Source organism: Phoxinus phoxinus (genome assembly GCF_949152265.1).
Source record: "Phoxinus phoxinus genome assembly, chromosome: 7".
NCBI lineage: Eukaryota > Metazoa > Chordata > Actinopteri > Cypriniformes > Leuciscidae > Phoxinus > Phoxinus phoxinus.
This window is the reverse complement of record NC_136882.1, coordinates 15,038,290-15,066,051: the sequence shown is the minus strand read 5'-3', so window position 1 is coordinate 15,066,051 and position 27,762 is coordinate 15,038,290. Positions and strand designations below refer to the sequence as shown.

The following is a 27,762-nucleotide window of genomic DNA, read 5'->3' as shown; positions in this document are numbered from 1 at the left end:
ACAATCGCATTGGGACCTGCTGAAAGTCATGTGCTGTATTTTTTTTTTGTTAGTAATGTGGTTTAATCAGTCACTGAAATACAATTTTTCTATTTTTTCTGTTGTGATCAAATGTTTGTAAGGAGAGTGGGACTTCAGTGGAAATCTGTTCACCATTAGCCATAATGCTTTTGCGTGAAAGCTTCTATGTTGTCACCGAGCAGTCAAACAGTCATTCATTTTCTTTTTATTGCTTACCGGAGAAGAGCAACCGCTAACCCCATCAGAGACATTACAGCGTGCGTCACCGCAAGCACAGCCCACTGTATTGGAGTTCGGACTTTAGGATGCTTTGGATATTAGCCGAAACAATAATTGTGACATATTTAACATAACATAACTGGCGAGTCTGTTATTAGTGGTACACCAATCAAAAGTTTTAGATCAATATCACTAAATGGTATTTTAACTTTAATTTGCTGATAATACACAATATCATGGCAATTTGTAACCATTTTACAGTTTGTAGAATTTGTTGTGAATTCCAATGTATTTGTATGTTTTTGTAGGATCTACACAAACTGTTATTACTGGTGTTGTGACGTACACATGTGGTTTGTCACAAACTAGTTTTGAAGAGCGACATGAGTACAAATTGGCGTTTTTTTTATGCAAATGTATTAACTTCTGCTAAAAGATATAGAAATGCATTATTGTAGAGGTTGTTTAGGGACATACATTTTAAATGTGTATCTTAGCAGGATTGGAACACTGCATCAATCAATGAGCATCCATGATTATTACTAACTGTTTTAAAAATTGTATAGTTCTCATTGCGTACCATGTGAATGTGCTTTTTACTGTAAATCTCTCAAATATTAGACATTTTCACCTTTATTTTGAATACAGATTCAAGTAGTTGCTTTGTCTATATGTAACATATCACAAGTTAAGTCATCCTTTAGCATAACTGCTGTTGACAGTCTACCGCCGTTTCATCATCTTCCTAGTCTCTCATTTTCACAAATAACTGGTTTGAAACTGGTCTCGCCATGTCGCTGTCAAACTTGATTCCTTCTTACCACTTTCTATTTTAAGCTGCTCGTCCATTTCTCACTGTTGTATGATGTAATGTCTTGTGTTTTTGAGATCACCCGGTCGGTGTGTGTGTGTGTGTGTGTGAAAGTTCATTCCCTGGTGGAGGTGTGTGTTGAGTTTACTGCTGGTTCAGACTAATCATTAACACCAGCAATGGGAAAACGCATGTATCTGCCTTTTAAAGGTCCTGACCTGATTTCTCTCCCGCTTTCATACCGGGACAAATTCACTCTGTCCCCTTCTGCACACTCCACAACATTAGCTTAATTCTTGAGCCTGTTTGATTCTGAATGTGTCTGTGTTAGCGCCAGAGATGTTTGCTGGAGGGAGATGAATGTGGCAGTTGCTACAGACATGACCGGAATCCAGAAGAGGCCAGGGAAGCATAAAATAGATGATTGGTAGATTCATTCTTAACCTCTGTACTGAAGAATCCGGTGGGCCTTCTTTTTGTCATCTCTCTCTTTACTTGTGCTCCCTCTTTTCCCCTTTTCCCAGTGTTTTTGTGCTGTGTATAAAGCTCGAGAGAGTCTCTATAGAGTGCTGATTCAGCCGGACAGAACCCTTTCTTTAATTCCCACTCAAAATTCCCACTTGAGGGGGAAAAGCCAGTCCAGCTGGATTTTGGGAATGGTACATTTTTATGGTACATCTACAACGTCCTCTTTCTTGATTTCTCTTGTGCTCTCTTTCTCCCTTTCTTTCTCCCTTTCTTTCTTTCTTTCTTTCTTTCTTTCTTTCTTTCTTTCTTTCTTTCTTTCTTTCTTTCTTTCTTTCTTTCTTTCTTTTCTCTCCTCCCCAGGATACTGAAGCAACGTTTTCCATTTGTTCACCATTTTTTTGTCATCTTATCGCTTTCTAGTACAAACAATTGAGACATTGGAGAGAATGACTTGACTTTGACTTTCATTTATTTGTATAGAATACAAAAAGCATGATTTCAGCACAATAAAACCCTAAAAATTATGTATTGTGATTGTACATTGAGATTATAGCAGCAACTCTGATGACTAATCACACACACACACACACACACACACACACACACACACACACACACACACACACACACACACACACACACACACACACACACACAAGGGTGTTTTGCTATCCTTGTGAGGACATTCCATAGGCGTAATGGTTTTTATACTGTACAAACTGTATATTCTATCCCCTTACACTGCCCCTATCCCTAAACCTACCCATCACAGGAGACATTCTGCATTTTTACATTTTCGAAAAAATATAATTTAGTATGTTTATTAACCCGTTCCCCTCATGGGGACCGCTGGCTGGTCCCCACAATGGAGGTGATTTCAGGTTTTACTATCCTTGTGGGGACATTTGGTTCCCACAATGTAATATAAACAAAAGCACACACACACACACACACACACACACACACACACACGTTTGTTTTGCTATACTTGTGAGGACATTCCATAGGCGTAATGGTTTTTATACTGTACAAACTGTACACACTGCCCCTATCCCTAAATCTACCCATCACAGGAAACATTCTGTATTTTTTAATTTTTAATAAAACTTTGTATGTTTTTTTTAAGCTTTTTGAATCATGAGGACTCATGAAATGTCCTCATAAACCACGTTTTAAGTTGTAATACCAGTGTATTTATACATTATATACATGGCATTATACAAATTTGTGTCTCCTCATAAATCTAATAAACAAGAACACACACACACACACACACGCCCTCCATAAGTATTGGGATATTAAATACAAAATTTATATGTTTGCTGTGGAGTCAAGAAATCTGTAAAAGTACAGAATGTCACACTTTATTATTGGCTGATTCAACACATGTTTGACTAAGAAGAACAGCACATTTAGAGTTTCATCCCTCTATCTAAAAAGGTTCTTCAATGGCATTGCTGCAAAAACACCTTTTAGGAAGCTTTTAAAAAAAGGCAGTGAATATATTTGAGCCAGATATTTGACATCTGCTTTGCGTGTGAGAGATGTTTAGTTGGGTTAAGCGAATGTTAGCTGGACGATTGCCTAGCGGATGTATTAGTCGTATTAAATGCTTTTTCTCCCTCGAGAGCAGGGCTCGGAGTGCTAAGTGCTTCTGGACTATGGGAACTCATCTTGGCTGAGGATAGATCAATTCAAGGTCAGAGAGTGGCTTCCTTCCCTTCGTGTCTTCACAAACATTGTACACTGAGACATCATGGCTGCCGGACGTAAGATCTGAAGTGGAGTATGAGTGATGTTCTGCTTGTGGTGAGAAATGTTTATAACCCGGCTAATTGCCTCTTTTTGGTTAAAAGGCTTCTCCGGTGCGTATGTGTAAGTGAGCGTAAGCTGACATTGAGCCGGGAAAGATTGATCATTACCAAGCAGCTTTCCGGCGTCTGAGTGAACGCCGAGCCTTGAGGATTGATCTGCTTTCCCGCGGCAGAGCCATCGCTCTTCTTAACAGCCTTGATTATGAAGGAGGTGGGCTAAGCTGTGTGGATATTACAGGGGGCGGGGCTCCGATTAGCTAAATGAGTGTCATCTATCACCGCACTGACGGGACAGAGACTGAAGAGGAGAGAGGGGAAAGAGATGGACGGGCGACCTTTAACAGCGTCCTCCGACACAACGGCCCTGATTCTGTCCTGATTCGTAGAAACAACGAGTGATGATAGAAACGCAGTGTTTAGTAGATGTGCGATTATATCAGAAGCTGGTATCCGTAAATCTGTCACACATTTCTTTTTCTACAAACAAACTTTTTTTTTAATGGTGTAGTTGATTTTATCTTGGCAGATGGTAGACAAAACATTATGTGGAAACTGGAAATGTGAAAGTTTTTCTGATATCTGTTCTCACTGCACCAGAATATTCTGCATGCGATGCCATTTATTCGTGCGCATTTAGTATCGTTTTGTCATGTTGCTGATAAAACCATTGCAAATGCTGGTATCTGACATGGATGATAACGTGCTGCTGTTCGGCACAGCTGGCATTTCACGCATAAAGTTGTAAAAAGGGTTTTGCTAACCCTTAAATATTTGTTAACACATAAATAACTGTATCTGTGTCTTTATCTATCACTCAAATTCAGATGAGATGTTTAACAAAACCAGTCGACTAGTCTTAAGTCAGCCCTGTATAATAATTAGTCTGTCCACATGACTCTGATCAGAAGTGTTTCTTAGGGATTTGATATTTCAGATGAATTTGTGTATATAGCAGCTGTGTACAATAGCTTCACACTCTGAGAAGTTACATATCTTAATCATTTTATAAGTGTTTATAAGCGCATTAAATCCGAGGTTCTCATCTAATGCATTATGCATTTAAAATTATGATTAGTGGTCGACAAATATATTGCCATTGCGATATATTTACTTTTTTTTTTTAATGATCAACATCAACATCTTTATTTGAATATGGCTGAATATGATTCCCTCTGCACATATTTACTAGATTGAGTGCACTGGTGGTTACAGTAATTACTTCCTTTTTACACGTCTTTTTATTTCAAAATGTCTTTATTTTTGTAAACGCTATAATAAGATTGCAGAATCAAGAAGTTAATATCTAATTTTAAATGTTTATTTTACATTATTTAACTGCACTAATGAATTTTTGTAAATAGATACTCATTTTTGTATTGATCCATCCCTATTGCCCTGCCAATTCCATCTTTCCCTGCATTCTTTGACAGTGTTCAGTGACGAGCTTTGGTCTGCTCTTCCCGCCTTTATCTCCTGCCTCCCCAGATAGAGAATCCCGTTTAGCAGCTCCTTGTTCCCCCGTGACTCTCTTTCCCCACCCTGTACTGAATCACGGCGAGTGAGGTCACACACTTCTGGTAACCTTCTGAACCTGAAGCTCGCTGCCAGCAGAGTGGAATGACTGATTTAAAGCGTGGACATTTCTATCCAGCTGCTGCGCTGTCTTGGCCAGCCTCTTTCCTAATTGAACTGTCATTTAACGACCGCTTTTAGAGAAAACGAGCTCTGCCTTTGAGCTGCCATATTTGCATTTATGAAATACAGCCCAGCGTGGATAGATACTCATCTCACCAGAGGTAATGAAATCCCTTATGTGGTGTAATTGTGTGCGGCAGGCATCTCTTGAGTTTTATGCTGCGGTGTGATGGCTGTTAATATTAGAATTGCCGCCTCATTAAAGAAATAAAACAAAGGTTATTTTCTATAAACTAAATCAGTTTTTTTTTCTCCATTTTAATTTTTCTCGAATCCGTTTTAATGTCTAAGTTAAATGGTAGTAATTAAAACATGTCTAATTAATTGAAATCACAAAACAATAACAATTTAAAAATTCATGTTTTTTTTAACAATAATAGGACCCTTTGACATTTTGTTGTTGTTTTTCTTCTGGATTTATGATTTGATACAAATTATCATTAAAAACGGTGGTAATCAAATGAAGACATAAAACATTAACAAGTTAATCATTTTATTATTACTTTGACAAGTACATTCTATTATACAATAGAATTTCTGTCACAATTTCTTCAAGTTAAACCTAGCCTACATGTTTATTTTGACGAGTTGTAGTGAAGACATTTGAGTTTCTGTATGTATATGATGTGACGATAGTTTTTATCAAATGAAAAGGTAAAATGCTTGGGAAGTAACTCTCAAAACTGTGGTGTGTTTATTTGCGTTTTAGTTTTTTTAGCCCATAATTCATGGGTCAAATTAGTCTTGTGTAGCCAGACTTGGGCATAAGGTCTGGTCCACATTGCAGCTCGTTCTGGCCAAGAAGCAAGAACCTCCCATTTAGATAGAAAGAGACCATCTGAACCACAGTTTGTCTTGTTTTTACTTGCAGTTTGAACAATTGTGCAGTATTTGCCAGTTTAATGTGCAATATGCATCAGACGGTCAGTGGACGTTCTGTGGGCGTTCAGCTGTTGTGCTGCCGGAGGCTGAGCTACTTCACTTTGTCAAAGCAAATGAAATACTGTAGCGACCTTCCGAGGACAGTTACATGGATATCATGCAGGGCCCGAAGTCCTAAGGGAAGGTCTGTTTATTCTATAGTCTAGGGTCTTATTGCTATCATGAAGACCCTTTATATACGGGGAGAAAAACGTAGCTAGACAATAGAAATAGATTCACAACAGCATTTAGAAACCTGAAAGCTTTGCATATGGGATCTGCATCACTTGAGCGTTGTAGGCAAAGCGTGAAATGAAAGCTGTTGCTCACACATACACACCCACATGCGCATACACTCTCGGGCTCACTAGGTCTGCCCTTTCCTTCTAATGGCTGTGCATCTGACTTAGTACCCGTGCCTGAAGCCTCTCTCAGCAGGAGCGCAGAGCTTTAAGTGCGCTTGCCTGAAACACCATCAATACTTAATCAGTCCATTACTATTCAGTGCATATTTAATCCTTCGGCAACTCTCTCTCGCGTCTCAGGCAAGCCGTTTAAAATTGGCCATGCCAATAAACCCGCCTACTTATTCATTTATGGGTTTAGCAATTGCCTACTATCATTTCTGTCATTTTGCTCAGAGGAACAAGAACACTCCATGTATTTTGAAAACTTCTGCTCAGCCTTTGACAGTCTCAGTCATTTTTAATGGCTTTTCTGTTTGAAGGTTTAGCTCTTTATTTAATGAGACCAATGGCATGGATTAAGTGGCTTAACCTTCTGAGCGAAAACACTTTTTTGCCTATATCGTTTTCCCTTTATCACTTGCATTTTATTACTCACACTCTCTTTATAAGTCTTAAGATTCATTGTTTGCTCTGTTTTTTAGGCTTGTTAGTGCTGTTGTCAGCTATATTTATATATACGGTCTCAATGTTTAATGTAATGAGGATGTATATAATTGTTAGCGGTGAACCAATATAGGTTTTTAATGGTCAAGACAGAACAGAACAGGCTGTCCGATATAATGCCTTAATGTGATATAATGTATGTTAGTGTTGGAATCAAATTAATAATTATATGCACAAAAAATTCACCAAAGAAATTGTGCTTTGTTAGTCTAAGGGAGGCAAATATCCAAGCATGCATGGTTATGATTTGCTGATCCTAATATTGTCTTTCACGATTTATCAACAATTTGGATCTAAACTTGAGGTGACATGTAATTATGTTTTTGCCACTGACTTGTGTCAACAAATGGAATTACAAATATAATGTTTTCAAACAAATTGACCCTTTCTGCTAGCTTAGTAGGAAAATAGTTTCTTGTTAGGATGACATGTGGACTCTGTCTATACTTTAAACTGTTTAAACTTTTATACGTGTGTCCCAATTCATGTACTTGTGCCCTATTCTATGCCATTTTGTATTATGAAGAGTGCGAGAAGTGTGTTTTACCCTAAAAAAAATTCCAGAAAAAAGTGTACTTCAAATACCCGGATGAGGCACCTAATTAATGTGGAATGTTGGACACTTCATGCACTTTCGCATATTTATTGCGTACTGGAGTAGGAAAGGCTATCAGACTCTGATGTTAGGTAAAAAAAAAAAAACGTATTGTAAAGTCATACACTAGACTAGATAGTAAGAGTACATAATGCATATTGCATAGTGTATAATTTGGGACAATCTATCTTTTTTTTATTAGCCTTTCGGACAGGACATAGTGAGACAAAGATTAGCCTTATAGATATTTGTATTGAATATACTTACTAATAATCACATGTAAAACCCAAAGTTAAAGAGAATAGAATATAAACAAGGTCATTTTACGGAATGAAATATAGGGACAATATAAATTTCAAAGATAATGAAAGAAGTGAACATGGTTTAAACAGATGGTTCAAAGTTACTACAATTTCAAGAAACAGTTGTGACTAGCTAGTTAATTTCTCCAACAATTAATTATGGTTGCCAGTGATCCTTGTATGGGAAACGCTGGCTGGGATTTTCAAATGAACAGAGTAATGTTTTGATAGCACTATAGAGCCAAAGTTACACTTTTCTGAGAAATGAAACTGTAAATGACTATTTGTGTCATCTTTAAACTGTTAAACTAAAGTATTACTGTATCCTCCAAACTCCCTTTTGTTTCTTGACTCCTCCGGTTTGTCATGTCTTCTCTCCCTCGCTCTGGTATATTGGTTGGGTGGAGGGAGTGTGAGCTCACCTGCCGATTAAGATGTGTTAAATAGAGCATATGTAATCATGTCTGTCTCTTGTCTGAGTCATGCATTTGCCATAGAGGGCTTGACTTACCGTCTTACTGCAAAGATATTGTCCAGACCTTTGTAAGGGTTTTCAATCTTATCTGTACATTTTTCCTTGGCATTTAATGATTGTAATAGTTGGTCAGATAATGGAGTTAGCTCTTCTACCATAATTGATTTCTTTCTCTCTCTCTCTCTCTTGGTAGTGGGACTCGATGAAAGATGACAGAGGAGGTGATTGTTATAGCCAAGTGGGACTACACGGCTCAGCAAGACCAGGAATTGGACATCCGGAAGAACGAGCGCCTGTGGTTGCTGGATGATTCCAAAACCTGGTGGAGAGTCCGCAACGCATCCAACCGCACCGGCTACGTCCCCTCTAATTACGTGGAGAGAAAGAACAGTCTGAAGAAAACCTCACTTGTGAAGAACCTGAAGGATACTCTTGGTAAGACGGCTCGCAGTTCAGTGAAGCATTTCACCAGTTCAAAGTCCCTTTAGGGCAAGTTGGTTCATTCTGCAGCCATCTTGGCAACACCCTCATGAAGCTATTTTTTTATTTAGGCAAGTAGAAAACAGAAATCCCCTGAACCCAAGTTTACATGTCCATAGCATATGCCAAATCAGTGAAATCTGTCAACAATTGAAAGGCTTGCTTTCCCTTGTTTTGGTTCAGTGTTGAATTTGACAACAGGGATTTTCATGACTAAATCTCCTTAGTTTTTGCAAAGGAGACCAGTCAGATTTAAGGCTCTGCTCATTAGCTAATGGTGTTGTTTGGATCTAAATGTCTTTCTGAAGAGCTTGTGCAGGTCTAGAGCTCGTATTCCTTCAGTAGGAGATGACGTGTATGAAACACCCTCACAGTTGCCATGCCCTACTTCCCCCATACGCCTCCGGAGCTTCATGCCTTTAACGCTCAATCTGTTATCTCAAGGCACTAAGGAAGACTCTTGGGACTGTCGTTTTTTTACAGCGAGTTGTGTACAAGCCAACAACACAAAACAAACACTGGGATTTAGGAAGCAACTGAAGCAGTGGAGTGCTTTTGATTGCATGTGCTATGCTTTATAAAAAATTATTTAATTTATTGTTGAGGTACTTTGATCTAAAATCAGCGTGCGGGGCCAGCCTTCATTCATTCTAATGAAACATCTTAATGATATCATATGTATCACAACACTGAGAGCAAGTGAAGCTTCTAACAATCACTTGCCTTAAGTTTTTGAGGATTTTTTATGGTTTGAGGATTTTTTATGATAGGAGCAATGAAAATAATTGAAAATTGTCACTGTTTAAAAATGTATCTCATGTTCAAGATCAGTGTGGCCCTTGGTCAGTGTGGCCCCCTGCTGTCCATTACCAAAATCATCAATACTCTGTTACACTATACAATTCAGACCTCAAAGTAAACATTGATGTATTGTACTTTATATTTGGACATTTTCAGAAATGCTTTTTATATTTTGTGTTCTCTTGCTTAGATTATTTTTTATTTTTTAGATCTGTTATGTGCAGAATCATATTTTTCATAACTGGCCAATATTTTTTTTCACAAGTGCAAGTTATCCATCAGTTCTCCCATGGGTCGTCTCAGGACCTACATTTAGGTAAGACACTACAGGTGTGGAGGATTAATGGATTTCTAGCTCCAGTGCATCCCAATTTCTAGGCCAGAGCCTAGAAATTGAGTCTAGCGTTTCCATTTTCATGTGCTGCAGATGGAGAAAATAATTCATGGGTTCTGGTTGAGAATGTAACCTGGAAATTTTGGAAAGAGTTTTTAGAAATCCATCCACACTGCACTGACCATGCAAAACATTGGAGCATGATTATCCCCGTCTATGCTTTTGTTTATCCCATATGTGATTACCAAGAGTTAATGAGCTCTGAATAACATTTTGTTATTTTGTTAATGAGCACTGATCACAACGGGAAGCAGGGAATCGATAATGCCTCCTTTGCTGCGGGGGGTAGAGACGCAGAGAGGTTTAATAGCTACTGAAGTTGTTAAACGCAATGCATTTTCCCTGTGACAGCCAATGCAATTGGAGTAGGCTACCATTCAGCTTTCATGAAAACAGTGTTACATTTTACCTGCTTCCTTTCCATTGTGTTCCATTGTGTGTGAGTGAATGCGTGTGAATTCCAGGCAGGTTCAGTGGAGAACTGTTAAAGCAGGTTAGGCAAGTGTTGAAATGAGACTCCTCATTCAGATTTTATCGGTTCATCCAGAGCAAAATGTTCAGCTTGGGATAATGAACCGTAGAGATGGATCAGCGTAGTGGGAGTGACTTGTTCTTAATTTGTGAAATGATTATGATTACATTAGTATTCCTCCATAATCTGTGAAAGAAAGATTACAGGGGACCAGTTACTTGTGTACCAAGCGGAAGGTCATGAATATGCTGCAGTGACCTTCTAAGTTAATTCTGCATTGGGAGTTAATTCCCACTGAAAGGCCACAGGGGACCTCTGATTGGTGGTTGTCACGGATACCTGCACTCGAACCCTCCCTCCATCCTGTTGAGCTCAAAACCTGTCACTCTTTGAAGATCAGAGGATCTCACTAAAGAACTGTCAGCATACCCTCACACAGACACACTTCCTCTTGGCACCTCTGAGTTCCAGAACTCACACCTACCATCATTACACTTGCATCTCACGAGAGTTGTGCTTTGAATTGGCATTTCCTAACCATTCCATCAAGAGGACAAAAAAGTGCAAAGAATGTAGCTCTGTGGTGCTAATAGCTCTATTTGTTTATGGGTATCCCAAACCAGCAACATTAGCTTGACTGAAAAGGCCTATCCTTTTAATTGAAGTTGCTTGGCTGGTGCATAGTAACTTTTAAATGGCTGTCAATGGAGAAAGATGCTTTGAAAGATGTGGCCATATTGGTGCAGTTACAGCATCAAACCTTGATCCCTGGGATTCTCCATCTGTTTGTCTAACCAGTGGCATATATTTAAGTTAAACATAACTTTAGTTGGTTAGTGTCTTTCGTTATTGACTTTTGCTTTGTCTGCTGTGGATTCCACAAAAGGATGCATCAAGTGTGCATAGTGACCTCAAATAGGTTCATGAGATGGGAAATGGGACACCCTAGGGTCTCATGGACTTCAAAGAGTAAAGTTCAGCATTTGAACAACCAACCGTGTTTACATTAAAACCACATTAAGCCATTTTTACCAAGAAATGCATTATATCGTTCACAAGCACATTATTGCACAGCATGGACACTCTTCACAGAGCATGCATGCACATTTTTTCTAACTTTATTATTGACTTGTTGCTAAAGTACTTGCCGGTTTTATTTTCCTTTTTACTACAGCTAATTCCTAACAGGGGGTTCTATCCACTGATCTATATAGAGAACTGGATTGCTCATGACGTCATAAAAAGTGAGGCAACCGCGCCAACATATTGGTATTCACTAGTATTGCCTCACATTCTATTGAGTTAATAGGAAATCATCTGATTTTAATGAGACAACATTACCTAACGAGTCAGCGTTTTTATATCTGAAGGAAGGCTATACATTCTTACAAGGCAAACGTCTTAAACGTTTAAAGTCGGGAATTTACCCTGCTTATTAAAAGTTACGTTCATCTTCATTATACAGTAGTGAATATCAGATCAGGGTGACGGACGGGGTGTATATGTATTACAAATGTCAAAATGATTCTGTGATTCTATTCACTGTGGTTGTATAGATATCTTATATTTGATTTTATTCATACAGTAACTTTAAATGATTCAATTGTGTTAAAATATTTGTAATATTTAATATATATTTGAATCAATTTCTGTTAATAATCCCAGATTAGTTCATGCTTAATATTTCCAGCATAATTACGTTCATAAAGAAATCTATTTCAGTTGTGTGAGCAGTGTGCGGAAGACAACACCCATCTTATCGATTTCTATATCGCTAATCCTGCCCGAATAGACCATAAACGTTACAGATAATGTTCGAAGTATCAATTAATGTCTTGTACATACATATCTTAAAAACTATTTATGTGTGACTGATCCATGGAAAATGGGGTTATTTTGGGTCAATGTTTTGGCTATAAGTCAATGAATGCCCCCTGTCGGTTGGGAATAGTAAGATGGCCGCTCGCACTCTTCCGGTGGCTTCACCGCCTGCTAGCAGTTTAGAACACAATGAGCAATCCAGTCATTTATATAGATCAACGGTTCTATCACCTTCTAAAATATCAACACTGCATTATGTGGATGTGGTGCTACGATATGAACAATCTCCCTGTCTAAAACATTCTTAATGTGCAACATTGTATTTCCTTAATAGAGGCAGGACTCAATGAATGGCAAATGGAGCCTGCAGGTTTACTGTGGGATAAGTTCCAAGCTAATCACATAGATGGGGAGTTAATTGAATGAAAAGATATTTGGGTAATATTGTGGTTTGGATCTTAATGCACAGCATAATGGAAGGGGGAGCACCATTATTGCAGCTTTGATGGTTGGATGATCTTGCCTCTTAAGAAGTCATTTTTATATTGGACAGAAGGCCGAGCATTAACCGAAGGTGTAAAGGTTAAGAAGAAAGTGGTGATTGCTTTCCGGAAATGTGAGTTGATGGACGGTTATTTTGCCAACTTGTAAAAGTAGGAATTAGGGCTTTGTGGGTATACAGTTGTGTGAGTGCCTTTGTGGAATAGTGTAATAATACTGTCTGGCTGTGTTAAAATGGATGTGTTGGAACGGCCATGAGGGAGTCTTTGTTATTGTATTACTTGCAGAATGGTGTGCCATGTTTTTGTCACTTGAGATGGATAAAATCAGCTCTTTAAATCTCTACTCAAATCAACAGCTTCATCTTTCTTTGGGACTTTTGAAAAGAGGTTTCACATTGCTTCACCTCAAAGACTGCTTGCACTCAGTTTTCATAGATTTTTTTTCTGTCTTCATTCTGCTCCTTTTTTAAGCCTTCTCAGGCGTTCCTCTCACGTATTTGTCACTGGTGTTGGGACGTGCTTCTATTTCTAGATTTCCCAAAAGGTCTCTGTTCTGTGTGTGTTGCAGTGTTCATTCCCTGTCAGCCCGAGCCTCAGAAGCACACAGCACTATCAGCCAACACAGTCTCAGAGTTCCAGCATAGGGGAAGTTTCTGCTCCCTTTGAACTGGAAGATTGACTTTTAACTGTTCTTGTTTGCAGTCCTGGTCACTCCCTCATTGTAGAGATTTGAATGCTGCTACTGCTCCAGACTGCAAGTCACTGTTTAGAGCACTGATGCTAACTGACGCTTTGCTAGGCCCCACGTTAAAAATGTTACTGACCAATCGTATCTTAGCAACTATTCCTATCCATTATATTATCAGACAAGCTTTTGCTTAAGATCTAAGGATCTGCACATTCGGATAGTTTAAAGTTTTTAACAGACTTGTCCTGAAATTATCTACATATATTGTCATTGCCGGGGCATGTATAAAATTTACGCAGTTCTGTGTAACCCTTATTCCGAAATGAACATGTATAGCATCAGTAAGAACAAATACATTTGCTTAAATTTTAATTCACGTTAATAACTTTGTATCATGATTGATCATTGTTCCTACTTCAGGGTACTCAGGTACTCAAGCCCATCCCTATTTTCTAGACTGCAAAGGGTTGATATATCTTACTTTAAAGTCCTGCCTGTTACTTCTTACCTCAGAGTTGACAGAGGTATTTCCAGGTTAATGTGCAGTGTGGTGTGAGACTGACATTCCTATGGGAATTACCTGTTAAGTGTACTTCAGTGGTCAAGGACCCAGGAGTTGAGGACTAATGGAAAATGGGGCTTCTTTTTTTTTGTCTTCACATATATATGTTAGTGCCTAGTCATGCGACTCGCGTGCAAGAGATGTTTGTGTGTATGTGTATGTGCAGGCACGCATGAATGCATTTGTGAAAGCTTTGCAGTTCATTTGATAGGCTCCTAGAGAATTGTGACAGACATTAAATGTTCTCTGTTATTCTGCGCATCATTACTTGCCAAACTGACTTCTCTTTCTCCTGTCAACTCACGTCAAGATGAGTTTCTTTAGAGATTTTTCTCATCCTTCCCTTGCACCTTTCCAAGTCTTATCAGTTTGAAGCAGCTCCAGCGTACTGCCCCCTGTTGCCTGGGAGGCCCATTGCGCTTTTTGTTGCTCACAGACAGCTGGGGTTTGTAGTGTGCAAGGAGTTACCAGGCCTCAGCTCAATTGACCGTCCGCAAAGACCCGTCCCCTTTAGTTACTGTTACTATGTCCGACAAGCTACGCCGCTCTCACGCCACACCATGTTCTCACACAGTGAAAAATACATCGCGGAGCAGAGAAAACACTGACAACACGCTGACAGACAGGACAGACCGGGTTACTTTTGATATTAAACAAAGTCTCACCTTTCAAATTTGGTAATTTTTTAAAAGAAATTTAAACAATAAATACCGTTTTGTGGCTCTTTAATGTGTCTGACAGATCGCTGTAGAGCACCAGTTAAAGCTGCTCGTGAAGCGATCATCTCTTCCTTCTAGTTAATTTATAGCATCAAATAAACATGAATGAACATAAGAAGGAATGTCGTTGTAACCGCGGAAAGGCGTCAGTACACTCCGTTTTTCAAGTTCAAATCCTCCCATGTTTATCTACTAACTTTCCTGACAGCTTTGTCAGACAAAATGGCGGATGGTGAAGTATAATCTGGTGAAGAGATCGCCTGTCAATCAAACTCCCTGCGAAGGGTCAATTTCCACACCTCAGTACACTACAGTATGTACTGGTGTTGTCAAACATATTGATACTTTGATATGTATCGATACTGAAATATCTTAAACCGTTCCAATACTCCTTTTCTGCAGTATCGATACACCGATACCAGCTATGCATTCTCGCTCTCTCTTCTCTCCGATGGTGACACACACCTGTCTCCTCTTATTCATTTGTCTCATTTGCTCCGGTTGAATAGTGTTGGTGTTGGCCATAATTTCAGCATCGGGTTGGGTGTATTGTGGACAATTTTACTTGCAGGTTTCGAGCTCACACCAAAAGCACGCACACCATTAATCTAAGTGCCGCTCGCATGAAGCCGCCTCTCAAACAGCTTGCGAGTACCAAATTTACTTATTTTCGTGGCTTGTTGTATTTAAATGGTCAAATACTGAACATACAAAATTGTCAAAATGTCTGTCTTGCAGAGTATTCAGGTAAATATAGTCAGTTTTGGAAAGTAAATTGTTGAGAGAAAACACACATGGAGTAACAGTATGTTGGATATGTTGGATCCGTTCATACACTCTTAAAGTGACAGCAGTCTAATAAACCTGCTGCTGTCTGTCAAAATCACTCGCTGCTCTTGACTGAATAGCTTTTGTAACTATAATTGTAAGCATTAATCGGTGTTCAGTTTTTACAATGAAGACTATCCAGTATTATTTTACATGAATTACTTTCATTTCAGTAGAAGGCCTATTTCTTAACACCTGAACAACTTAAAGCCATGTTTATTTCATGTATATTTTTATTCTATTGTATTTATTTGAGCAATCGTTTGCAATTTGTTTATTTGTTCTTATTTTATTACTGACTGTTTTTTTGTTGTTGTAGATTCAGTTCAACAATTAAATAAAGGCTCCCTGTTCTGTGTGTATGCTATAAAAATTCCAAAATTATCAAAAAATTATGAGATAATAACAAATATTCTGTAAGACGCTATATTTGGCAGTTTTCCCAGTGGTATCGAAAATGGTATCAAATATAGATATTTTTTCAAGGTATCGTATCGAAGGTGGAAATTCTATAAATATAAAAGTTGGAAATGTACTCTGCCTGCAGTGACAGCACACTGAACGCGCACATGCACACACATGAAGCTTTTGATTATGTGTTGTACGTGTCTGCATGGGATCAGTAGAGGAGGCAGTGGCAGATCTCCTCTGTTACCTGGGAACAAGTGAGAGGGCTTATTTTTGGCTGCCTGTCAAGACACTGAGATGCAAACTGGGGTCCTTCTTAGGATACGGCAGGGTCCCTGTCTATTTCACTGGCATTTAGAGAATGAATGTATTGACATGCTCATTATAAAAACCAAACAACAACATTTTTAAATCATAAGGCTTTTTCTTGTTTTGTCACCAAAACATGCACAAGACATTGAATACGCAGGCAGAATGCTGGTAAACGTGTTTATATGCAGAGCAAAATTGGAAAATGGGTAAAGACCTGTGTGAGCTGATCTGGTTTTGCTAACACAGTTTTTGACCTCTATCATATAAAAGAACACTAGATTTTAACCTTACACACCACCAGGTTATTAATAGGGACGAGTCACTGGTTTGACCCGTTTTTATATTTTAATTGTCATGAAAACCATATTTGATGTGTGTATCTGTACTTTTTGTATATTTCCATCACATTTTAACAATACCATGATAATATTGATAACCGTTATAATTTTGGTCACTATAATTGGGATTTGAAATTGTCATACCGTTTAGATCTCATCTCATCTTTTTTGTGATAGTGATGAACGTGCATGTTTTTAGGATCTGTGCTCAAACCATTGTCTGTTTTAGGTTACTTGTTCCTTTGTTAGATAATCAGATCATAGTAATCCCATTTCTCTTTAAAGCTGAATTTAAAAGTCTTTAATCCTTAATCTCTCTTTTCTTCCATGGTTCCCAATGCACCCCCAGGACTCAAGTGTTTACTTTCCTCCTTGGCCTTTAACACAAACTGCTCTGTCAGATCACTAATCTTGAGTAGATCAGCTTCTATTTGCTCAGAAGTGGTGGTATATAGTAGGAGAAAATGTAATGCTTCAAGACATCAGGGAACTTCAGGGTACTTGGCAGTCTGTGCTTAGAGAGTAGGAATGAGAATTGTGAGGAATTTAAAGGAGAAGTCTGGGATTTCTGCAACAGTCGTATCGCCAACAGATTGGCAAATAATTGTGTCCCATTTGGCATTAAAGGTGCAGTAAGTGATTTTTGAAAATGCTGTTGAATGTGTATCGTACCCAGCACCACAACAAGCGTGTAGCCAATAAGCAGAAGGAGGTGTGTCCACTCATGATGGGAGAGGAGAGAGAGTGAGCCAATCAGCAGAAGGGGGCGTGTCTACTCATGATGGGAGAGGAGAGAGAGTGAGCCAATCAGCAGAAGGGGGAGTGTTCACTCATGATGGGAGTGGAGAGAGAGTGAGCCAATCAGCAGAAGGGGGCGTGTCCACTCAGGATGGGGAAGGAGAGTGAGCTGAGCAAGAGGGAGACTTGAAGAAAGGAAATGACTGAGAGAGAGAGACATTACAAAAGAGAAAAGCTCAGAGGAATATCACTGTAAAAAGAAGGGAATATGATCAGGCAATGATTTAAAATATAGGCTAAACAGTGTTCAACAACAATTTTGAAAAAACACATACTGTACCATTAAAGCAATACATTTTCTGTCTTTGTGACCGATTCATTTGAAAGAACCATTCAATTGTTGTCGTTCTGATCACTGAATCCAAGTACATTGCAATAAAAAGGCATGTCGTCTGTTTATCATCAAATCAATGATCTGTAGACTCAAATGAATCAGTCGTTTTTTGCAGATTCTCACTTCCTTATTTTTCTGCTCTTTCTATTCCTCTCAGGGCTGGGAAAAACAAAAAGGAAGACCAGTGCTCGTGATCCATCTCCCACACCCAGCACAGAGGCAGAATACCCATCCAATGGCAGCTCAGGAGGGGGTGGAGGGGGCGGGGCCGAGCGGATCTATGACCTGAACATTCCCGCACTGGTGAAGTTCTCTTACGCAGCCGAGCGTGAAGACGAACTCAACCTTGTTAAAGGGGAGAGGGTGGTGGTCATGGAGAAGTGCAGTGACGGCTGGTGGAGGGGTAGCTTTGCCGGCCGTGTTGGTTGGTTTCCATCCAACTATGTCCAAGAGGAGGTGGGGTACGCAGACAATGACGGGGTCTTTGGGGACACTCTGGGGGGCTTCCGGTCTTTGAAGGTTGGGCAAGGTGTGGCGATGGCCAACGGCCGACCAGGAGGCTCCGGGAGCTCTGTTCTGCATGTGGTCCAAACTCTGTATCCCTTCAGCTCCGTTACAGAAGAGGAACTGAACTTTGAGAAGGGCGAGACTATGGAGGTTATGGAAAAGCCAGAGAATGACCCAGAGTGGTGGAGGTGTAAAAACAGCCGCGGCGTGGTCGGCCTTGTGCCCAAGAACTATGTGGTAGTGCTCAATGATGGGCCAGTAGCGAAGGGCTTAGGGTCAAGTCACGGCTCGCCTCACATCAGTCACATGGTGCCCTCACGCACAGGCAAATTTGCTGGAAAGGATTGGTATTATGGTAACGTGACACGGCATCAAGCAGAGTGTGCGCTTAATGAGAGAGGAGCGGAAGGGGACTTTCTGATACGGGACAGTGAGTCTTCGGTAAGTTAAAATGATTATGAACAGTTCGCTTACATCTATATGCCAAACTGCCTGTTGCAAACAACCTTTCACGTAGTAATGCAGTCTTATTTAGCCCCAGGATAGTGGATCTGTTTACTTGCACAACCCACTGACTGTATTGTGTGACGACAGATCTATTTGGACAGTGCTGAATAAACCATGAAACTTGCACAACTTATTTGAATTCCATTGAGACTTTGACTTCAAATTGTGTAGGGGTGGCCAGTATGACCAAAATCTTACACCTAACCTCCAATCGCCCCCCAGGCGCCACAGTGATTGGCTGCCCACTGCTGTGTGCGTGTGTGTGTGTGTGTGTGTGTGATTTGTCTGCCCACTGCTCCGTGTGTGTGTGTTCGTTCGCTACCCAACACTCCTAATGTGTGCACTAACTTGGATGGGTTAAATGCAGAGGACAAATTCCCTTGTTTGGATTACCATACATTTACGCACCTGTGGCCACATGTTATTTGAATTCTATAGTAATGCACCAAGTTGCAAATCTTGGCAACCATAAGTCTACACCAGATGTGAGTGGATCGTAGCAACATGAAAATCTAAATCACTCCAATTATAATTAACAAAGCTGTCTGAACGGTCCTTTACTGTGACACATTTTCAATGCCATAGTTTTCAGCATGTGACATTTTAATTTCAATTTTGTTGCTTTGTGCTCTCAAAAATAATTTGTCAATAACTATTGTGCATATAATTTGTCGTTTTGGAGCAGTTATTAAAAAGAAAGATAGAAAAAAGCATTTCACATAAAAAAAAGAAAAAGAAGCTAGCCATCAGCTTTTCAGTGATCAGTGATTTAGGAAGGAAAGAACTTATAAATCAGAAATAATAATTCAAGATGGTGTTATTATTATTATATTTCATTAAAGAAATCTTAGATCAGATTCTGGTGCCCAAGAATGCTATGTTGGCTGTTATGTGGCCTTATTTAAATCAATGCTGCCATCTGGTGTTAGGCATGTAGAAGCAGCAGCAACAATCTCCCATTAATTTCTCTCTCCGTATCTCTCCCTGTTGTTTTCCAGCCCAGTGATTTCTCCATTTCTCTGAAGGCTGCGGGGAAGAACAAGCACTTCAAGGTGCAGCTTCAGGACGGAGTGTACTGCATCGGCCAGCGGCGTTTTAGCAGTATGGAGGAGCTGGTAGAGCACTACAAGAAAGCGCCCATCTTCACCAGTGAGCAAGGAGACAAACTCTACCTTGTCAAGCCCCTTGCCTGAATCTGCCACTGTTTTAACGGACGTTACCTCCTCCCCCGTGCACCTCTGTTTTCTTCTTCTCTATCTTTTCTTTTCTCTTCCTGCACACTCATCTGACTTCACTGAACCCTTGACTGAGGGGATGATGAAGATAGGCTCCTTTCCCAACCAACTTCAAGGACTTCTAACTCTACATCGCCTCCACGCTAGTAGGGAGCAGTAGCAACTTTATCCTTCTTTTGAAAAGAGATGTCCATCCTTGATATATGCGTCCTGTTTCGTTTAAAAAAAAAAGTGATTTACAGCCACCTTGGAGATTTTAGTAAAGACAGACAAAATGCCATCCTCACTAAGCAACATCTGTAGAACTCTCTTTGGACAGCTGTTCTCTTGCTCTTCCTGTTGCTGGTAGAATCCACAACCTCAACCCGCATTATATTGGTTTACATTTCTCTGCCTGAAAGAGCATTTACAGTACGCACAATTGTAGCTATTGTACTGAATTATCAGAGGAGAATAGATTCATGTCACATGTGCATGTCTTAACCTTGATTCTTCAGAGCAGATGGCCATGTGAAGAATGAGGAGTGCGATCTGGTTCCCAACTGAAGACTCCATTCATAGAGCTCATACGAAGACCACGCTACATTTCAGTGCGTTCACACTGGTTGAATCCAAATCCGATCCAATAGTTGAAATGACAGTCCGATTTCGCCCTGAAATAAAGCGGTGCTGTCCCATCTAATGAGCCTTTACAGACACTGGTTTTGCATCTACAGTCCGTCCAGCATTCATGAAGGCAGTGTTTGGACTTCTACAATGCGAACATACACAGCTTTCCAGGTATTTCTCTTGGATCCCGAGTCACTTCAGGGTTTCTTCAGAATCAGGGTACTTCATAAAGGGAGATAAATGCCGCAGTTACGACAGGCGTTAAAGGAGACCGGGATGAAACGAGATTGTAGCTTCTAAGAGAGAGTAGTTTGAGAGTTTTCGAATGCGTGTCCTTTCAACCAAATGTGCCACCCACTTCCAGTTCTGCTACTGTTGATGTCTTATCGCACCTCACCAACACGTCTTCTCTGCTCTCAGTAACACATAGTTGATTGTGAACACTAATTCAAGAGTAATAAAACAAAAAATATGATTTTATTTCTGTACTTTTGTCAATTACTCTGTTTACCAATAAGCGTGTTGGTCAAGGGGTTTTCAGATTTTTAAAAAAAAAATCTATTTGTCTGAATGTTATTGAGCAATGTTATTTAATTCTTCTTTCCACTGTATGTACATATATATATATTAAAAAAAAAGATATGGTGCATATATGAATCGTTTAGATCCAGCATTATGGTACTGTATTGAGGACAGTGTGGTGAGAATTGAAATACTTTTGTTCAATAAAAGTTTTGCAGAATAACGTAAAAGGACCTTCTGTGATGTTGCCTGCTTTCTTTTCTCATTTTTCCAGCAATACTGATTTCTGTGGTGCAGAGAATGAATGTATCTGTGCATCACGACACCTTCTGATTGACATTTTAAGAAAAGAAATATCACATAGTTTAAAAATCTGCATGTGTGAGGTTCACCAGTAGATGTCACTATTAGACAGCTCTAGAGTAAAGCAGAAAAAAAATGTATTTTCAGACCGTATGCCCATTTGTATCCTTTTAGACCCATTTCCTCTATCTTTGACGATAATGTCAAAGCGCCTTCATTCCTACGCATAGTAACATAACATCCATTATCATATTACCTAACTGTGATAAATACACCTTGTGGAATATTTATTCACTTTTGTGTCAGAAATTTTGAGAGAAATTATTATCAGAATGATTGCTGCTTATGGTATCTGACGTACTGCAGGTCCTGTGACGTTTGTTGTAAGTGACGTTTGTAGTACGGTAAACTTTGATGATGTGTGACATGGGCCACTTGTGCTTTAAGGGGGCATGTATAGTTCACCTAAAAAGGAGAATACTTTCATCATTGACATTTACACCCTCATGTTATTCCAAATATGACTTTCTTCTGTTAAACAAAAAATATTTTGAGAAAGGTCTCATTTCGTCGTTCATCGAAGTCAATGGGTACCGAAGTGGTTTGGTTACCAACAATCTTCAAAATATCTTATTTTATGCTCAACAGAAGAAAGAAACTCATACAGGTTTGGAACAACATGAGGGTGAGGGTAAATGATGACATTAATTGTGTGAACTATCCCTTTAATCTATTTTTCTGAAATCTCTTGAACTAAAATGTTTAATTTGTTTATTTGACAAATAAGTAATCTTGTATTGTAGTGTGATAATGACCCAGACCTTGTGAGTCGGTGTCAAATACATGAAGTACCTTCGTTACAACCTACCCCAGGTTGTAACACATGCTGGGGTAAGTTGTTACAATTACACAAAAAAAGCAAAAATGTATGCCACACTATAAGATATGCTTCAAAAACAGGTGTATTGACATAAAAGAACAATGTCTCAATCCCTCTCTGGAACAGAGTGTCTGATTAAGTGTGTGTGTGTGTGTGTGTGTGTGTGTGTGTGTGTGTGTGTGTGTGTGTGTGTGTGTGTGTGTGTGTGTAAATGTGTCTACTTGAACGAACTTACTTAACAGTATACTTGATACACAAACTAAAATTTCTAACAAAAAAAGAAATATCTCTCTCTCTCTCTCTCTCTCTCTCTCTCTGTGTGTGTGTGTGTGTGTGTGTGTGTGTGTGTCTTCTTAATCAGAGTCACAGTGCTGACAAATGAATGCCGGTAACCCAGGAGTGCAGGCTTTGTGGGCCCAGAGACTGCATAGGGCACATTTTACCCAGACCTCCTTCGGCTTTGAGTTGCCATATGGCTCCATAAAACTCTATTGCTGCTCCGGTAACCTACACTGGGAAGATCACTGACTGGACCCCTTGTCTCTCTTATAAGAAGTGTTACAACCCACCCCACCCCTGCCAGTCACTGTTTAGCTAGCTGTATTAGCAGCATACTAGTTTGAAATTAGCAGGGGAAAACTGTATCACATTTTGCCTAAGAAACTAAATTTTAATCTAATATAAATCAAACTTATTTATCTGCAATAGTTTAGATACTAGACAAAAAATAGTCTTGGTCAAAAAATGTACTTTCTTACCTCAAAATCTTTTTAGTTTTTTCTCGATAAGTTCAGATTGTGTCAGTTTTCAGACTTGACCACCACCATGCGTTGTCAGGGAGACAGTAGGTAAACATTGAAATGATCACATGACTCCTAGCCTGGGAAAACCCAGACCCTCTCAGTTGTAAGTGGTCTGGGTTTTCCCAGGCTACATGACTCCTATCTTCTCCCCAATTCACCTTTGGCTAAGCCAAAGAATTTTGAGTAGTGTGCAAAACGCCATGGTAATACCATGATACTTTTTGGTACTTTTATGTATAGGTTATGACAATGTGTATAATGTGAATGGTAAAGACTGCAGGTGAGTCTATATTTTTGGAAACACACAGTAATAATTTTTTTGTGTGTGTGTGACATTGCTGGAAAAAAAAAACTTTATTGCTTGAGCCACCTTAATTAAAATTATTATAAAAACAAAACAAAAACAAAAAATAGTTTTTTTCCTCTTCAAAACCGAATAGCCTATGTTTATCAGTGATTGTATCAAGCAGAGACACGTTTGTGTGCATTTTGTTTTGTGATTTCACTGGAACGAATACTACGCCTACTATTTACTGTTTATTTTGATAAATAAAATCCTTTTTGTTATAAATATACTGTCATTAAAATATAAAATATGTTCTTCCTATCCTCTTGTGTTATATATGCATGTATGGATATTCTGTAGTGAACATTTCTTTTAGGCCTCTGATTACCACTTGATGCCCTGAATTTGGCTTACTGTACCACCGTCCTGTAATAGAACATAACAATTTTTTGGGGGGAAAAACCCAACATTTCTGCTAATACAGGACAGTTTTCAAACCTATTTTTGGGTTGGATCATTCGCCATATATAAATAAATAAAAAGCGATCCACAATCCTCATTCACATGCACTGTTTGTACAGATGTGTGGTTGGCGAGGTGTTCTCTTTGGGTGATTTTGTCAGACAGGATGACCGTTGTGCTGATGAATGCAGGGAAGATGTGAAGGTACTTTAGTCTCTGTCTCTCTGATGACATGGGGTTTCACTCCCACACCTGAAATCTGTCATGTAAATACAATCTTGTAAAAAAATGAATGTCATTTGTGACCATTAAATGTCCCACTGATCCTTTTTTCTTCTACTTCTGCTCGGCTATTTCTTCTGCCGGTGCCATCAAAAACAGTCCTCACCGCTGAAGTAACAAGGAGATGTTGTGTCTGGCTTGGAAGAAGAATGTGCCGTCTTTTCTTGCTGTTATTTGCTGTTCGGCAGCAGAACCCTGATTTGAGGAGGACAGAGAAACTCAGTCATTCGAGTTTAGTCTCACTCGTACGGGTCTTTCTCTGCTTCTTGCCTCTAGGTAAGTTTCCTCTCATGGTTCTGACAGCATTATTTTGAAAACTATTTCTATTCAGCGAGATTGATAACAAAAAATGACAGTAAATATGTTAATAATCCCTTCTATCGTTCAAATAAATGTATTATTTAACTAAAGAAGACTTTAGAAATGTGAATACTCAATCAATACTTCAGGAAATTACATTGTTGTTGCAATTTTCACACTTTGTTAGAACCAAAATGTACTAATCGTATATTTTCAAATCGCACTTAGAATGATGTTGTAAGGGTTACACAAGATGCATTGAGTAATGCCTGCGAAAAATGGAGCTTTCACTGTATTTTTTCCAACTAAAAACTTCAGAAACTTGAATTCCAAACTTCTAAATGATTGTGTATTGAAATCACAGAGCTGCATTAAGCCTATTTGACTGATAAGAGCTTATTAATGTCATTATGTGATATCATAAACCTAATGAAATGGCACTTTTGCAATCATTCTCTCCCATGATCAGCAGCACACAGGGGGACGTGATGTCTCATATGCGTATACTTGTGCTCCTCTGCACCTTCATGACCATTCTCTTCTGTGCAGCAGGTAAGATCTCACTTCTCCCATCTGCTGATGGGATTAACCATTCTTAAGTATTTATTTGATTTATTACTTATTTGGTCTGTTCCAGCTTTAGCCAGATCCATTAACACCACCGGACTAAAACAATCCAAACATTTGGCCAGCAATTCTGGCTCAAAGCATTATGGGAGCTAATTACACAGGCCTTTTGCCAATAAAAAGTTTAAAACTAACTGTGGAAGTATAACTAAATGTTATGTAAGAGTGCAATATCAGTGGAATCAGCACATACTGTACTTCACTGTGTTGAAATGGTTGGTCAGTTGAAGGTTATTCCTTTGCAATTGCTTGATTGGCTTCGCAGCGGTCTTAAATATTTGAGATTCTCTCACTGATGAGAAATTATGTCTTCTCTCGTTGTGTGTGTGTGTATTTGTGTTAAATATTTAAGGGTTTCTTCAGTTATGAAAACTTTAAGCCCTGTGGACTTAATAATAAATAATACATTTTAAAAAAGCATTACTTGGGACAGAATAATTTGTTGACGCCACAACTGAGGGACAGTTGTTTGGGAAAAATTTATATTTATATTATATAATTTTCACGCAATACATAATGAAATCGTTTATTTCACTTAAATTTGCATAATTTAACAAAATAATATGTGGTTTCACTTTATTTTGATGGTCCCTTTAACACATTCTGATGCTGTAACCTTGCACCTACATATAAATAGCGTATTAGTAGACTGGTAGGGTTAGAATAAGTCAACATGTACTTGCAAACTTACTTATAGTTACAATAATGTCTGTTGGAGGAGCATCATAATAAAGAGTTAGCAGATATTAAGCAGACAGTCATCTAATACTCTAAGTTAGTTGACATGTAGTTGCACAGTTACTTATAGGCAACAGAATGTTCAGAAGGGACCACCAAAATTAGGTGTTACCTAATATTTTTACGATGGACTTTCATCACATGTCTGGGACTAAGACATTTGAAAAAAAAAAAAAAAAAAATTAACATAAATGTGCCTGAAGTAGAAGATTCACCCTTGTTGTTTCTATGTCTGGAAGGTGTTCCAGCTCACAGGGAGATCCGGGTGAAGAGGAGCCTACCGTACTGGAACCTGTGGTCCTCTGATTTCTACGGCTGGGTGGACGAGTTGCGATCTCAGAGCGGATATGACACGCTGCGCTTGACCAGAAACTACTGGGCTCACTTTCCCATTGCTGGTTTTCTAGGTTACGGAAGCACCCCAGGGCAAGAAGACCATCCAGTGCTGGAAGTTGAAGACTTAAAATAACATGCCGTTGTCTTTTCCCACTGGGCTTCCTCTGTGAAAAGTTTCCCCTCCTTTAGATGCCTGGGTTATACTGTATCTATTACATGTCTTTTCCTTATGGAGCATCCCCTTGCGGCCTTACTCTCACCTTTGAATCATTTTTACAGGTTTTTCTCTCGCCCTTCAAAGATGTTTAATGTAAGCACAACATTAAGCACATTTTTGCAAATCAGTACAGAAATAAATGCACTTTGCAAAAGACATTTGTATTAATTTTGCCAGAGTTTTGGAGCCTAAACTGTTTTATAATTACATCATTAATTATGATAAGGGCTTTGACATTAACACCCGCCAACCCGCCAAATGCGTTTGGATTTCAGCAGTGGTGTGTAATGCAGTCACTACTGGACACTTTGTTGTGTGGAATATATATATATATATATATATTATTATTATTTATTTATTTTTCAATTCCAGTCTTTTAAAAAGGTATCTGAAATAATAAACTAAGTGCGATGTAGTGTTGTCATAACTGCAAACTGAAATATCTGAAATGCTTCCAATACTCATTTTCCGCAGAATAGATCGTCGATAAGCTGTACGAGTTGACACACAAACCCGCCTCTCCTCAATCTCGTGTTTCATTTGCTCCGGATGAATATTGTTGGTGTTACAGGGCTTGAATTTCGTCATGGGATTGCGCGTATTGCTCATAATTTGATTAATTCCCGCTGATTTTTTACTCACACACTTTGCCCGCACATAAAGCCGCCTTTCAGTACTAAATTGAGTTCTTTTTCACTGCTTATTGCACTTAAACAGTCAAATACACACAAAATAATGTCAAAATGCCTGTCTTGGTGAGTATTCATGTAAACACAGTCAGTTATGTTTTAAGTGAACGTAAATAGTTGAGAAAGAAACTGAATGTGCAACAGTATAATGGGTCTGTGCGTCAGATCTTAAAGGTGAACTAAGTAACTTTTTTACCTTAACTGATCAACTTCTGAGTCACTGGAATGGTTATATTACTTATTTTGGGTTGAATGATGTTGGTTTCGCACCCCCCTGGTGCCCGTGAGCGGAAAAACAGCGTTTGCAACTTTGGGCCGGCGGCGCGCCGGCCTCTTCGTCTGGAAGTATCGTGTGATCCCAAGTCTCGCGAGGTAAAGAATTGCTTTACTGCAAAAAGAAATCTGCTATAATGCTGTCATTATTGCGCTCCCTCACGCTGTTGGAACCCGAATGAAGACGACGTTGCAAAGAGTTTCCATCTGCTTTGATGTCGTTGATCTACTAAGCCTCTAGTGTCTGAGAATAGCCAGCGAGTTTTTAACAGTTGTTGTCAAATATCTATTCCGAAGCTGCGGGGGGAGCTCTAGAGAGAAACCTCCGAGCAAAACGCGAGGATACAACAAAGAAATCCCGATCTTACTGAGGGCTGCTTTAAAGTGACAAGCAGCCTAATAAACCTGCTGACAAATTATGAGAGAATATTAAAAATATCTAAATGGCAGTTTTTCCCCATGGTATCAATGTCAAAAATGTGGCTAATGAAACTGC

General features: G+C 39.1%; 1 protein-coding gene and 1 long non-coding RNA gene across 4 annotated transcripts in view; both read left to right on the top strand.

The window, feature by feature from the left end:
- The window catches only part of nck2a (NCK adaptor protein 2a), a 61,843-nt gene extending 40,539 nt beyond the window's left edge, over positions 1-21,304 (top strand). For 2 of the 3 annotated variants that reach the window (XM_079618229.1, XM_079618230.1), the window contains exons 2-4: positions 8,426-8,667; positions 17,848-18,638; positions 19,703-21,304. In XM_079618229.1, coding sequence (XP_079474355.1) covers positions 8,442-8,667; positions 17,848-18,638; positions 19,703-19,897 — 1,212 coding nt within the window. In that variant the 5' untranslated portion in view covers positions 8,426-8,441 and the 3' untranslated portion in view covers positions 19,898-21,304. Of the gene's footprint in view, positions 1-3,174; positions 3,329-8,425; positions 8,668-17,847; positions 18,639-19,702 lie in introns of those variants that run through there. The other variant, XM_079618231.1, reaches the window with a different exon arrangement.
- Positions 21,305-23,215: 1,911 nt separating this feature from the next.
- On the top strand, positions 23,216-24,356 carry LOC307001751. Its single transcript, XR_013798313.1, has 3 exons — positions 23,216-23,336; positions 23,924-24,008; positions 24,186-24,356. It is a non-coding gene; the product is annotated as an uncharacterized lncRNA (long non-coding RNA).
- Positions 24,357-27,762: the final 3,406 nt, after the last annotated feature.